We start from the raw sequence: 12,927 nt of genomic DNA, 5'->3' as shown, positions 1-12,927 counted from the left end.
TGACGTGCTAAGGCCACTCTCATTCAGACTGCGCTCCCCCACCGCACCCCCTCCCCTTTTTAAAGTAAGGGGCATGAAATAAGTCACTGGAGAAAGCAAAATACAATCCTCTGAAATATTCTGCATCTGTCTAAAATCATTTTATGCTTGTTCTCCAGTTACTTTCTGGCTAAAATAATTTCTGAATGCCCGAGACCATCTTCACACACCCGCTCCTAAATATCCTTGGAAATCTCTCAAATTATTTATTAGGGGGCAAGGGGAGATAATGACTTAAATCTTTAATGAGAGAGTCCCATTTTCCCCAACTAAACAACTGCTTTCCCTTGGTTCCTCTTCAATTTCAGTAAAAGAGAAATGTCCTAAAAGCTAAGCCGAGTTAGAGAAACAACCTCCCTGGCCACGAAAACCTTTGCTGGGATCTATAACTTCAACTCGCTCCAAGTTTCCTCGATAGAAGTTTCTGGCTGGCGGTCCCAACATGTAACTGAGGCACAGTGAGAAGTTATTGTTCCGTGTGTACTCTTGGGAAGCTCTCTTCCAGAGCAGATTAAAATCTTTCTTTTGCTGTATTAAAAGATAGACTTCACATCTGCCTCTTTCCAAAACAAGAAAGATTCTTACTTTTAACTGAATCTCAAGAAAAAGAAAAGGAATTTTTTTAAAAAAGGACTGGCACATCGCCCTGGTTTTTAAAAATAGGGAAAAGTAATTTAATGCTGATATTTCTAGTTTAAAAACTTCTTTTGTTGCAGCAGTGAATGTGCCCGCGATTTCCAGCTTTCTGCGGTTAGCAATATTATCTTAAGTAACTTTTGGCGCCCTTCGTAAGACTTTTGGATATGGGACGATTGTTTGCGCCCTCTAGGCAAGGGCTGGATCCAAGTTCAGCACCAAAGCCCTTCACATCCGCTCCTGCTTTCTCTCCTATCTCCGCCAGCTCCCGCTCCCTCCCCCGCGGGATGGGGGGGGGGGCGGAGGAAACACTACAAAGCACGGTTCCAACTACAGCCTTTGGAAACAAGACTGAGAAAAATACAGTAGAAGAGTTACAGTTACAGAAAGGCTTCTGGTAACTTTCTCTCCAACAGGCATAAATTTAAACACACACACAAAGAAACAGATGTTCCTCAAAGGGCAGTCTCCGGGTAAAAAACATTTCCAACTCTTTACCCTCTTCCCAAGTTGCAAAAGTAAATCCTTGTCCAGAGTTCACAAAGATACTAAGACACTTGAGAGAGAGCAGGGGTGGAAGGAGGAGAGAAGGAGGAAAGGATAGTAGAAAGAACAGTTGTAGGAAGCAGGTGAAGTACAAAAACTAGTTTACTGCAATCATATAAATGACCCATTGTTAGGAAGGATAAACCCCTTATTGGAAATAACCGCTCCAATCATTTATTTTGCAAGTGCTAGGAGGCTGTCTTGAAATGGGATTGTCTTTGCGCAAAGGAGGCTCCTGTCATGCTCTCTGCTATCCATATTCTTCCTGGCACAGAGCCCAGCCTTGCATTTACTGTGTTTTATTTGCAGAAATGTTACCTTGCCAGCTTTAGTGAAATCCTCTTAGATATATAAATTACGTCAATAAGGTTTCACTTATATGTACAGCTCAAATACCTCTCATTTTGGAGGTTACTTGATAGGCAGATCTTATTAACATGATTTAGCTTTTAATGCCCAAAGCAGTGAAGATAAAATTGGGGTTCATAAGTGACAATGCCATTAACTCTGTAGTTTTTACCAACACTAACTCTATCACTAGCATTTTCCAATATTTTCCCCTAGTTTTTTGACCTACTGGTCACTTGTGTGTAGATTTTTCTTAGATGCATATAATACTAAATTGAATAATGTTGCTGAACTGAGCATCCAAGTGGATTTTAACGTCAAATTTCCAAACCAGATTTGATTAGAAGGCCTAAAGCCTTGGGAAATAGTTCGATGGGAATTTAATCCAAAGATGGGAAAGAGCCCATACTATTTTCCATTCACTTCCCAACAGAATTAGGTGTCTACAGTGCTCAGAGGGAAGGAAGAGATGGATCTACTTTAGTTAGAAGCTGCCAGTTACTGTCTCCAACACAAGCTACTGCAGTTGGTTTCCACTGGATTGGTATCAAAGACTTGTCCAAGAGGCCAGACTCCAACTAAGAGTTAGCAAGTCAGCAATCTTCCACACACACCCTCCACAGGGGTTGTTGTGGTAACAAGAACAAATGTGAACTTGGCCAGTCTTAATATCCTATTTGCTACTGACCATATATTCAAACAGCAGAATTCAAGAAAAGTGGAGAAAAAACACTCTCTTCCCCTCTTCCTTTCAAATGTATAAAACAGCTGTCAGTCCACCTGTGAAACATTCTCTCTCCCTTAAAACTGTTGTTTAGAGTTCAAGAAGAGAGGCATGCCTATTCCTTCAAAGTACTTGAAAAGTGAAAACTTCTAAGATAACCAGGGAAGTTTTGCAGTGCTGTGTATTCAATATGTTACTTCCTAGAGCTTAATACCGTCCGGTAGTTCAGACAAGTTTTTAAGCCACGCATTTTTAAAAGTTGAACCCCCCCTTCCACAACAATTAACAGCTTCCCTGAATTTAAAAATGATAATTAATACAAAGTTAATATTTCTCTAGAAGAATTTTTCTAACTTTTTCTTAAAGGCACTTAAGAAGGCATTACAATTCATGCAAAAATTCCCCAGTTTTTTTTTTTTCTTAAACTCAAAAACACTTTCCTATTGTGCTTGCTAAATCCGGAAGAGCTTGTAGCTTTGACAGCTTGAACCACACCATCCCCTTCAGAGCCGCAGAGAACTTCAGATCTTTTCTGCCCCGCCCCCTCTGGCTACTGAGAACAATTGTACACCCAAGCCTCCTCATGATTGGATAAAGCTTTTGTCAATCTCCCAGGTTGTCCCATTGATTAGAGGATCGAATCGTCAATTATTCTCCGGGTCCAGACATTTTTTTTCGAGTTAGGTTGACTGCTGAGGCCAGACGTCTTTTTACGGAACAGAGCACGTACAGAATTTTTTTCCTCCTTTCTGGAACCGAGCAAGCGCTAGGAGGAAAAAAATCTGTCAAGCTCAGCAAATTTTTTCAAATCTCGGGGAAAAAAAAAAGGAAACCCGGTCTCTGATGCACATAGCAAAAAAAAAAAAAAAAAAAAAAGCCATCCACAAAGCTACGTCTTCAAAACAACACCATCACAATAGACATTTACCCAGCAATCACTTAAATGCATATGCAAGCCAGAGAAATTTTAAAGTCTTAACCATTAAACAAAATCATTCTACCGTTATTGTTTATAAAACACACATCGTATAAACGCAAAATAGAAAGTTTAAGATGTACCACGTACCATTGCAATGTAAAAAGAGTACGTGAGAAACTTTAAAATGTTCAGACGAATTGCTTCGTTTGTTGTCCCCCTTTTTTTGCATTAAAAAAAATCTAAATAAACTTGGAACCGTTGAAAACCCGGAAGAGATTTTTTTTAAAGCTGTTGGCCAATTGCAGGCTTCTTGGAGATTTTTTTTTTTAACTCCAAATCAGAAGGCTTTTGCAATTGCAATGCGCGCTCTCTGTCTCTCTCTCTCTCTCTCTCTCTCTCTCTCTCTCTCTCTCTTTCTCCTCTTTTGATAGCAATCCAACCCGGGCTGGCTGGTTCTCAGATTCTCTCTGGTTTTGCCTTGTGTGCTTTGGATTCTACGAGACTTTGCAGAAGTTGCAATCGATTCGCAGTCCCTCTCTCCTCTCCCTACCCCCTTGTTTATTTCCGCAATCGCTGCAATTTGCATAGTAACCACGCACGAGGCGCCGGAGGCTGCCTGCGGAGGGGGCCAGGAGGGGGCAGGGAAAAGGCCTTGCCCCCTTCTCCCCTCCTCCCGTCTCTCTCCCCGCCAGTCTCCTCCTCCCCCACGGTGCGTGGCCAATAGGAGCCCCGGCATTCAGCGCAAGCTCCGGTCGGGACACCGTTCGGAAGAAAAGCCCCTGTGTTACTAGGCCCAGCTCGCAGGATCGTGTTTTTGGCGCGGTAGAAGTTCCCCTGCTTGCGGACCTCGCAGCCGGTACTAGGGATATGTGAGGATAAAGTACATTTGCCTGCGGTTGTGCGGGTTTGCACGTTTTAATCAAGTCTGCACACCTGCTTTCTCGGTTTCTTTTTCCATAGCCTCTCGTGAGTTATTAGGCTAGTTCATGATGGTTAGTGAGAGATTTAACCTTTATTTGCACTGGTGTAAACCAAGAGTTAAAGATCCTTTTTGGTGCATTAAATCACGAGAGTGCAGAATGTCACAGAGAACTTGCAGTGAAATAAAGCTTCTACTCTAGATTCTGAAAGGGAAAGACTGGTTCTGCTCTCTGCAGATGATTGAACAAAAAATTGGTAGGTGGGCTCCCTGAAGAATAAAGTTGTTCCTTTAAAGGAGATGCAGTGAAATTCTAGCTTAATTGCCAAGCATCTACCTATGTCAATATCCTTACAAAACCGAGATTCCACAAAGTTTGATGGCCCCCCCCTCCTATCGCCCCAAGAGGAGGGCTGTGTTTGGACGTTTGAAATGGGGAGAGGGGAGGCTGCTAAAGTAGTTATTGGAACCTTAAGTCCTTCATCTAACTGATTCCTCTTATTTCATTAAGCCAGGCTCTTTAAGACCATTTCAATGTCAACCTTTTCTGTGTTTGTTTTAAACAACAGACCAGCCCTTGGTGCAGTGGTGGTGCGGGGAAGACGACTCTAAAGGAAGGGAGTGTCCCTTTAACTGGAAAGCATCACAACCAGGGCTATTGCGTTTGTTTGCTTTGCGTCAGTAAAGTAGCTTTGGACATTTTGCTGAATAACTGAGTTACAGGAAAATGTGTGCTTAGCTCACTTGATAAAAATTATCCAATAAGAAGTCAAGAGGAATAGGAAGCAACCTGGCAGTTGTCTGATTTTCTTAACTGTCCTTGGTGAAGGTACCTATTAATTAATAACAGGACCTCGCACGGTTAAATTAGAGGTTAGAGAAACCTCCTATTTTGTTTTGAACCACATTTTTGGCTTTAGGCTTGCACTTTACAACAAGCTAACTGATGCAGCATTACTGAAAGGTATGGTACTGTGGCCACGGGTGGTGGTAGACAAACTTTGCTGTTCTGCTCTGCCTCTTACAGATTTAGAGACTCTTGCTCAGAAAGTCTGTGGCATTTAATCCTGGCCCCCTCCACTGAGCATCCATTTCAACTTGGCATACTGCTTTCACTCTAGAAATACACTTAATGGGATGTAGTGGTGTAAGTAAAAAGAAAAAAAAATTTTTTTAAGTAACCCAAAAAACTTCTAGGCATTGTTCAGCTGGTGCTAGGCTGTGTGACCTTGAGATGGTTACATAACACCTGTAAAATAGGACATCAACCTATTGTGAGAGTGGAGGATTGTTTTGCCAAGAGCTAAGAGCCTTTCAAATGCACAAGAGGTATCAATTTATATTGCATTGCTCCGGTAGGTGCCGTGGTCCGAATACTCTCTAATGATAAGCAAGTCAGGCCTTGTTAGTAGGTGGTAACAGTGACTTTTGGGTGCACATCTGTAGTTCATTAACTCAACTGAATGTGGTAGGCTAGCACCATTTCCAAAGTGACCTTTTATATCTCCATCTGGTCAACAACAGCATAGTATAGGCTTTGGAGTCCAACTTAGGTTTTAACGTTGGTCCTACTATGTGACTCCAGACAAATTATTTAACCTCTGTAAGATTTAGATTTCTCATATGGAAAATGGGAGCTATTCAGATAACATATGTAATTTACCTAGTACATTAGGTTTGCTCAATATATTGTAGCTGTAGTAATACCACTATTACTGTTTAATATGTACCATATTCTAGGCACATTGAATGTGCTAAGAGCTGGAGACACAGAGAAGACATTGTCCCTGCCCTCAAGAAGCTTTCAGTCCCATGGAAGAGACAATACCCCAAAATAAATAATAATGTAATGTGGTAAGTGCTGGGTCCAACTTGGAAATACATAAAGGGCAATAGAAATACAGATGATGGAATAACTGATGTTGCCTGGGTACATAGATAGGGAGAGTCACAGAAGGCTAAAAAAGAGGAAATGACATTGCGTTGGGCCAGAAGTATGCATTTGTCAGGTGGACAATGGAGAAGCAAGGCGTTCGTGTCCAGGAAAGCACAGTGATTCAGTGTATGCACCGGGCCAGAGGATGGGGATGTATTCAACTGTGGCTAGTTGTTCTAGCTGGTATTAGCTCGTATCACAGTAACTAGAGATGAAATTAGAAAGTCAGGCTGAGGCAAGATAGTGGAGAACCTTGTGAACTGTTTAAACTTTCACTTGAGGGACTGGGGAGACATCAAAGGTATTTAACCAAAAGATATACAAAGTAAACTTTGCAGATTAGAAAGATCATTCCAGCAAAGGAGGCAAAGAGACCAATTAGAGGTGAGAGAAGATAAAATCCTGAACTTTGCACAGAAGGAATGAATGAGCAAAAGAGAAAAAGGGAGGGAAGACCAGAGGGTGGGAGAAAGGAGAGAAAGCAAGAGAGACCCACCGTTTGTATTAGTTTTTAGAGACTTTGATTAACAGGGACAATTTAGGAGTGCAATTTTTCCAGACTCTCCAAAGTCCAAATACTCACAAGATATATAATAACACCTATGAGTGAAAGAGGTTTCTTTACTCCACTTCTATATCCTTAAACCTTCCAGTATTAAATAATTTTAAAATAATACCCATAACAGTAACCATAACACACATGGATAGAGTGTTTATATTGGCTTTTCTCACCCTATGAATTTGCATTCCAGTAACATCAGCCCCACCATGCCACCGAAAATCAGCTGCACATCCAATAGTGTGACTTTGGGTTGCCAACCCCATTGAGAGCCTCATGTTTCCATGTAGGCTGGCTTTATGCCTTGAAAATAGTAGGCTCTTCCAGGAATTCTGCTTTTTGACCCAAATAAAAACTTAATCCTCTTGCAGGGCATTGATATGGAGACAGCAACATCAGAGTCTTACAGATTTAGCAACATGATTCAAAATTGCAGTATTTTTCTAATAATGTATTTTTTAATTTGTGAACTAAGTTGAATGTTGACTACAGGGATACATTTAACATTTTCTTGATTTGAATGGGTAAATCCTAGATCATCCAAAGCACTTTTTTGGCTAAGTAATTAACACTGGCATTTAGAGGACCAACATGACAATATAAACGATAAATAAATACTAGAAGCAAATGTAAATCTAGGAATTGATGAGGCTCCCTAATCAGCAAGTTTTGGCAGACTATTGTCCCCCCAAATCTGTCTCTCTCTATTCTTGGATACATAAATAAACAGTTTAGAGCCTATATCTCCTAACGTTCCTTGCAGACGGCATGATACATGATTAAGATCAAATAGAATGGAGAATTATTGAGTCAACTTTCCGTGTCACTTGCTTAAAATAAAATTGTCCTAAACTTATGGCCTTTCCACAGGCTGCAATGAGGTCATGTTAGAGACTCAATTTCAATTACAGAGATCAGGGACAATGACTTGGGGGACAAGGGAGCAGCAAGATGGAGGGGACCTGGGTCCCTAAGTGACTTTATGGAGCAGAGCAGCTTCTGTGGCCTAGATCATATTTAAGCCACTATGTTTTATTTTGTTGTGGGTTTTTTTTTTTTTAAGATTTTTTTGTTTATTTGTCAGAGAGAGAGCACAAGCAGGGGGAGTGGCAGGCAGAGGGAGAAGCAGGCTCCCCATTGAGCAAGAAGCCTGATATGGGACTCTATCCCAGGACCCTGGGATCATGACCTGAGCTGAAGGCAGACACTTAATCGGCTGAGCCACCCAGATATCCTTAAGCCACTATGTTTAGAGATCTATGATTCAGCAGCTCAGCCTTGACTATAATCATCGTCATCGTCACCATCATCATCATCAAGACTGTAAAACAATTTCATGGTACCTTTGGATGGTTTCCTCTCTAAAAGTTTATGGCTTTTCCCCAGCTTAATACAAAATACATTTGGGTTTTGGTTTTTCGTTTTTAATTTTTTAAAATTCAATTTTCTTAAAATAAGTTCACTCATCTCTCCTATTGATTTTATTATCAGCCTCCTTTTCCAGACTTTCCTTTTGCCTAATCTCTCTTACTACCCCTCACCCCAGACACAGTAAATGAGTCACTTTTCTATTTTCACCACTTTATGAACACAGCATGCATGTCCGTCCCTCTCTTTCTTGGTTTGTGTGATTTTTTTTTTCTACCCAGAAGTCCCTAATGTTTTCTCCCTGTTCCATTCTTTTTTTCCCCCCTAAGAACCAGTTTAATGCTGCTTCCCAACTCCCCCAGGCAGAATTGGCCAATCCCTCCTATGTGTTCTTTAACATTTTATACTCCTCTCTACGACAGTTATCTTTACATTGGATGTCAGTTGTTTCTTTGTCTGTTTGTCTGCTAGACTATGAGCTCCTTGAAAGTGCAGTGCCTTTATTCATCCTTGTGTCCGTACAAGCCATCTGCTATAATTGTCAATAGATGTTTGGTATATTGATGGGTGAATGGAGAGATGAACAAGTGCTTACATTTTCCTGCCTTGCACTTTGATGGCATACAGGCTCAGGAGTGTGGCTGATGCAAGGCATGGCATTATCACTAAGGGGAAATTTTAAGTATAGATAGTAGGACATTGAGTTTGCTTTTTGCAGACCTTCCATGCATGTTATCACGTCAGCCCTCCTTCTGGATAGGTGAGTCAGGCCCTGTCTTTCTCACCACACAAATGAGGACTCTAAGGCTCAGAAAGCTATAGGGAGTCTCTCAACATCGCTCACTTAGGGAGTGGTTGACTAGAATTCAGCTCGTTTCACATTCCTCCCCAAAGCTCTGGCTATGTCTGATGTGGGAAAGAGTTCAGACTTCAAAATTTTTTAAGTACCATTTTAATGTTTAGCTGGCTGTTATCATAATGAAAGGTAAACGAATGCACCCATCTCTTTTTAACAGCTTTATTGAGTTACAATTGATATACAAAGAACTGCACATAGTTAATATATACAATTTGATATTTTGGGCATACACAAGCAACCATGGTACCATAACCACAATTGAGACAATAGACATACCCAACACCTCCCAGAGTTTCCTTGCCTCCCCCTCCCCCATTTTGGGGGTAAGAACATTTCAGTCTACCATCTGAACACCGTATTGTTAACTATAGGCATTTTGCTCATACAGCAAAATCTCTAGAATTTATTCATCTGGCCTAGCTAAAACTTTACACCCATCGAATAACAGCTCCCTGTTTCCTCCACCCCACAGATCCATCCTTCTTGTCTTGGACACACACCACAATCAACTACAGGGGTGCCTGAAGACCACAGATGACGTCACACAACCGAGCTGCTAGGATAGTCAGAGAGAGGAAGCCTGTATCTTGACTGCAGCCATGGGTGCGAAGGATGAGTTTTCAGTTCACAGAAGGAAGCTAAAAGGGAGCTCAGAAGTCTCCCAACACCACATTTTACAGATGACAAAACTGAAACTAGCAGAGTGAAGTAGTGAGCTCATGGGCACACAGCTGGTAGAGAATTAATCCCTAGTCCAGTGCCAGTTTCATTCCATCACGCAGGGGATATTTTGCAGGAATGGGAAACAAGGGAATAACTATCTCTGGTATCAAAGTTGAAAAGAGGCCTGGGCAAGTGAAGAAATAGTGAGTCTGATAGGAGAGAGAAAACGGTTAATCATCTAAACCAAACCAAAGGGATGGCTATAAAATTCAGGCTGGTACCTGAAAGATTTACCCAAACATGTTCAGACAGTTAAAGGATAATTTTCAGGAAAAATAAGGGAGGGTGGGGATGAAAGCAACGGTCTAGAACTGTAACTTGGTGTTAAGAACTGTGAGCTGAACTGGTTCTCTATTCTCTGCTGTTTGTGGCCTTGGGCAGTTCAATCTCTCCCTGGGTGGTTGGTTTCCTTCTCAGTAAAATGTAAATATCATCAGCCCCACTTCCTGGGGTTTTGATAGGATTCAATGAAATCATGAACGTGAAACTGTTACAAATTTAGGTTTCTCTTCCATGAAGGCCTATACCACCACCAATGGTTTCTAATACAGCACAGAATAAAGAATGTAGATTGTTGTATTTATTCAAAAGGTTTTATTTATTTATTTTTTTAAAAAGATTTTATTTATTTGTTTATTTATTTGGGAGAGAGAGAGCAAGAGACAACACGAGCAGGGGGGAGGGGTAGATGGAGAGGGAGAAGCAGGCTCCCTGCTGAGCAGAGAGCCTGGACCCAGGATCCCTGGACCCTGGGATGGGATCATGACCTGAACCCGATGGCAGATGCTTAACGGACTGAACCACCCAGGCATCCCAAAAGGTTTTAGAGTAGAGATTGTGTGTGTGTGTGTGTGTGTGTGTGTGTGTGTGTGTGTGTTTATCTTTATCTATCTATCTATCTCTATATCCATAGCATACATAATTAAGCACACACACAAAATCTTCACTCCAAAACCTCTTTGAATAGAGGTACAATAAATATAACTATCTGTCTAACTAACTAACTAACTAACTAACTAACTATATGAGAGAGAGTGAGAGAGAAACACCATTAAGATAGAAATAAGGTGAAATGAAGGCCAAGATTAGTATCCAAAATGCATGCAATTAAATTCTATGTAGTTTTTTAGGGTTGACTTGCAATTTGACTTTGAGTTTCCTAGTAATCAATTTAAAAAAGAAAAGGTAAAAACTTATGAAATATATGATATTCGTATGATTATAAAATCCAAATTCAAGAAGGGTTGTTCAAAAGCAACACAGACATTGTGAGGTCTGAGGAAACTGAGCCCATAACCTCCTGCCACCACCATCACCACCACTGCACACATATAGACAGACCACGGTTGTCATGAAGAGGACTAATCTTTACTATGACGCATTGAACTGGGTACTCAAGCCCTAGATGAAATTCCAGCCAGATTTAGGACAGAGGGAGTGGGAAGGATGGCAGCTTCTAAAATTACTATTTTAGAAGGGCCATATGCACCCCAATGTTCATAGCAGCATTGTCCACAATAGCTAATTCGTGGAAGGAGCCGAGATGCCTTTCAACAGATGACTGGATTAAGAAGTTGTGGTCCATATATACAATGGAATATTACTCAGCTATCAAAAAGAACGAGTTCTCAACATTTGCTGCAACATGGACAGCACTGGAGGAGATAATGCTAAGTGAAATAAGTCAAGCAGAGAAAGACAATTATCATATGGTTTCTCTCATCTATGGAACATAAGAACTAGGAAGATCGGTAGGGGAAGAAAGGGATAAAGAAAGGGGGGGTAATCAGAAGGGGGAATGAAGCATGAGAGACTATGGACTCTGAGAAACAAACTGAGGGCTTCAGAGGGGAGGGGGGTGGGGGATGGGATAGGCCGGTGATGGGTAGTAAGGAGGGCAGGTATTGCATGGTGCACTGGGTGTTATACACAACTAATGAAGCATCGAACTTTACATCGGAAACCAGGGATGTACTGTATGGTGACTAACATAATATAATAAAAAAATATTAACATTTAAAAAAATAAAAATAAATAAAATTACTCTTTTAGGAACTCCTCAGCGATAGCTTTAGCGCCCTGAGCTAGTGGTAGTAGTGCTCAGTACCTGACAAATTAGAATGTGCCTAGTTTGACATCGGTGTCAATAAACCCAGAAAATCAGCACCAAAGAAAGGAAAGAACCAGTTGAGGTTGACTCCTCTGACTCTGGGGTTTTTCACACTCACGGTAATATTCCTAAGATCAAATCCCACCCCCCAAAAATAGCATGGACAGGAAGGAAATGGGAACTGGAAAACCCATTTGGCATGAACACTGAGTTCTGACTCTCTTTTCCAGCCCATGTTCTTTAGCTCTCCAGCCTCTCTTGACCCCTCTCTTTCATAAGGTGACTCAAAATGGGATCAGGAAAGGGAACTCCAGCAAGGGAAGTTATAGAATTGGGGTTGTTGTTGTGTTGGACACATAAGCAAAAACAAGTAGGTAGCTTGCCTCAAAGCCCAGTTGGTAGGCTAAGAATCAGGATCACAAGTTAAAAAGAAAAAAAAAAAAAGATTACAAGTCAACAAAAATATTACAGAAGAAAGAGAAGAGAAGAGAAAAAAGGAAAGGAAAAGAAATGGAAAAAAAAGAAAAGAGAAAAAAGAAAGGAAAAGAAAAAAGAAAGAAAAGAAAAGAGAAGGAAAGGAAGGGAAAAAGAAAAAAGGAAAAGCCTGTGTGGGTCAGGGTAGGGAGATAGGGAACTATACTGATAGATCCCTTTGGGAAATGGTAATCTTTTATTTTAAGTTGTGATTAAAAATACATAACATTTACATTTTAAGCATTTTTAATGTACAGTTCAGTGCCATTAACTATATTCACACTGTTATGCAACCATCATCACTGTCCATCTCCAGAAATTTTCATCATCCTAAATTGAAACTCTATGTCTATTAAATAATAATTTCCCATTCCCTTCTCTCCCCCAGCCCCTAGCAACCATCATTTTACTTTCTGTCTCCATGAATTTGACTAGGTACTTTATATAAGTGGAATCATTCAGTGTTTGTCCTTTTGTGAGTGGCTTATTTCATTTAGCATAATGTCTTCAAGGTTCATGCATGTTGTAGCATGTGCCAGAATTTCCTTCTGTTTTAGGTTGAGAAATATTCCATGGTATGTATATACTACATTTTGTTTATCCATTCATCCATTGATAGATACTTGGGTTGCTTTCACCTTTTGGCTATTGTGAATGCTTCTATGAACATGGTATATAAATATCTGTTCAGATCCCTGCTTTCAATGTTTTTGGGTATGTACATCAGAAGTGGAATTGCTTAATCATATGGTAATTCTATTTTCAAT

At 40.6% G+C, this 12,927-nt stretch overlaps 1 protein-coding gene across 1 annotated transcript in view; it reads right to left on the bottom strand.

Annotated features, from left to right (window-relative positions):
* NFIA (nuclear factor I A) overlaps window positions 1-3,473 on the bottom strand; it is a 367,611-nt gene extending 364,138 nt beyond the window's left edge. The window contains exon 1 of the mRNA XM_087865942.1: window positions 3,360-3,473. Within this exon, the coding sequence (XP_087722068.1) occupies window positions 3,360-3,362 (3 nt within the window). The 5' untranslated portion in view covers window positions 3,363-3,473. The remainder of the gene's footprint in view (window positions 1-3,359) is intronic.
* Window positions 3,474-12,927: the final 9,454 nt, after the last annotated feature.

Source organism: Ursus americanus, chromosome 12, assembly GCF_024610735.1.
Source record: "Ursus americanus isolate L20-20 chromosome 12, mUrsAme1.1.p, whole genome shotgun sequence".
In the NCBI taxonomy this organism is placed as follows: Eukaryota; Metazoa; Chordata; class Mammalia; order Carnivora; family Ursidae; genus Ursus; species Ursus americanus.
Note: the sequence above shows the minus strand (reverse complement) of the source record. Positions and strands in the feature narration are given on the sequence as shown.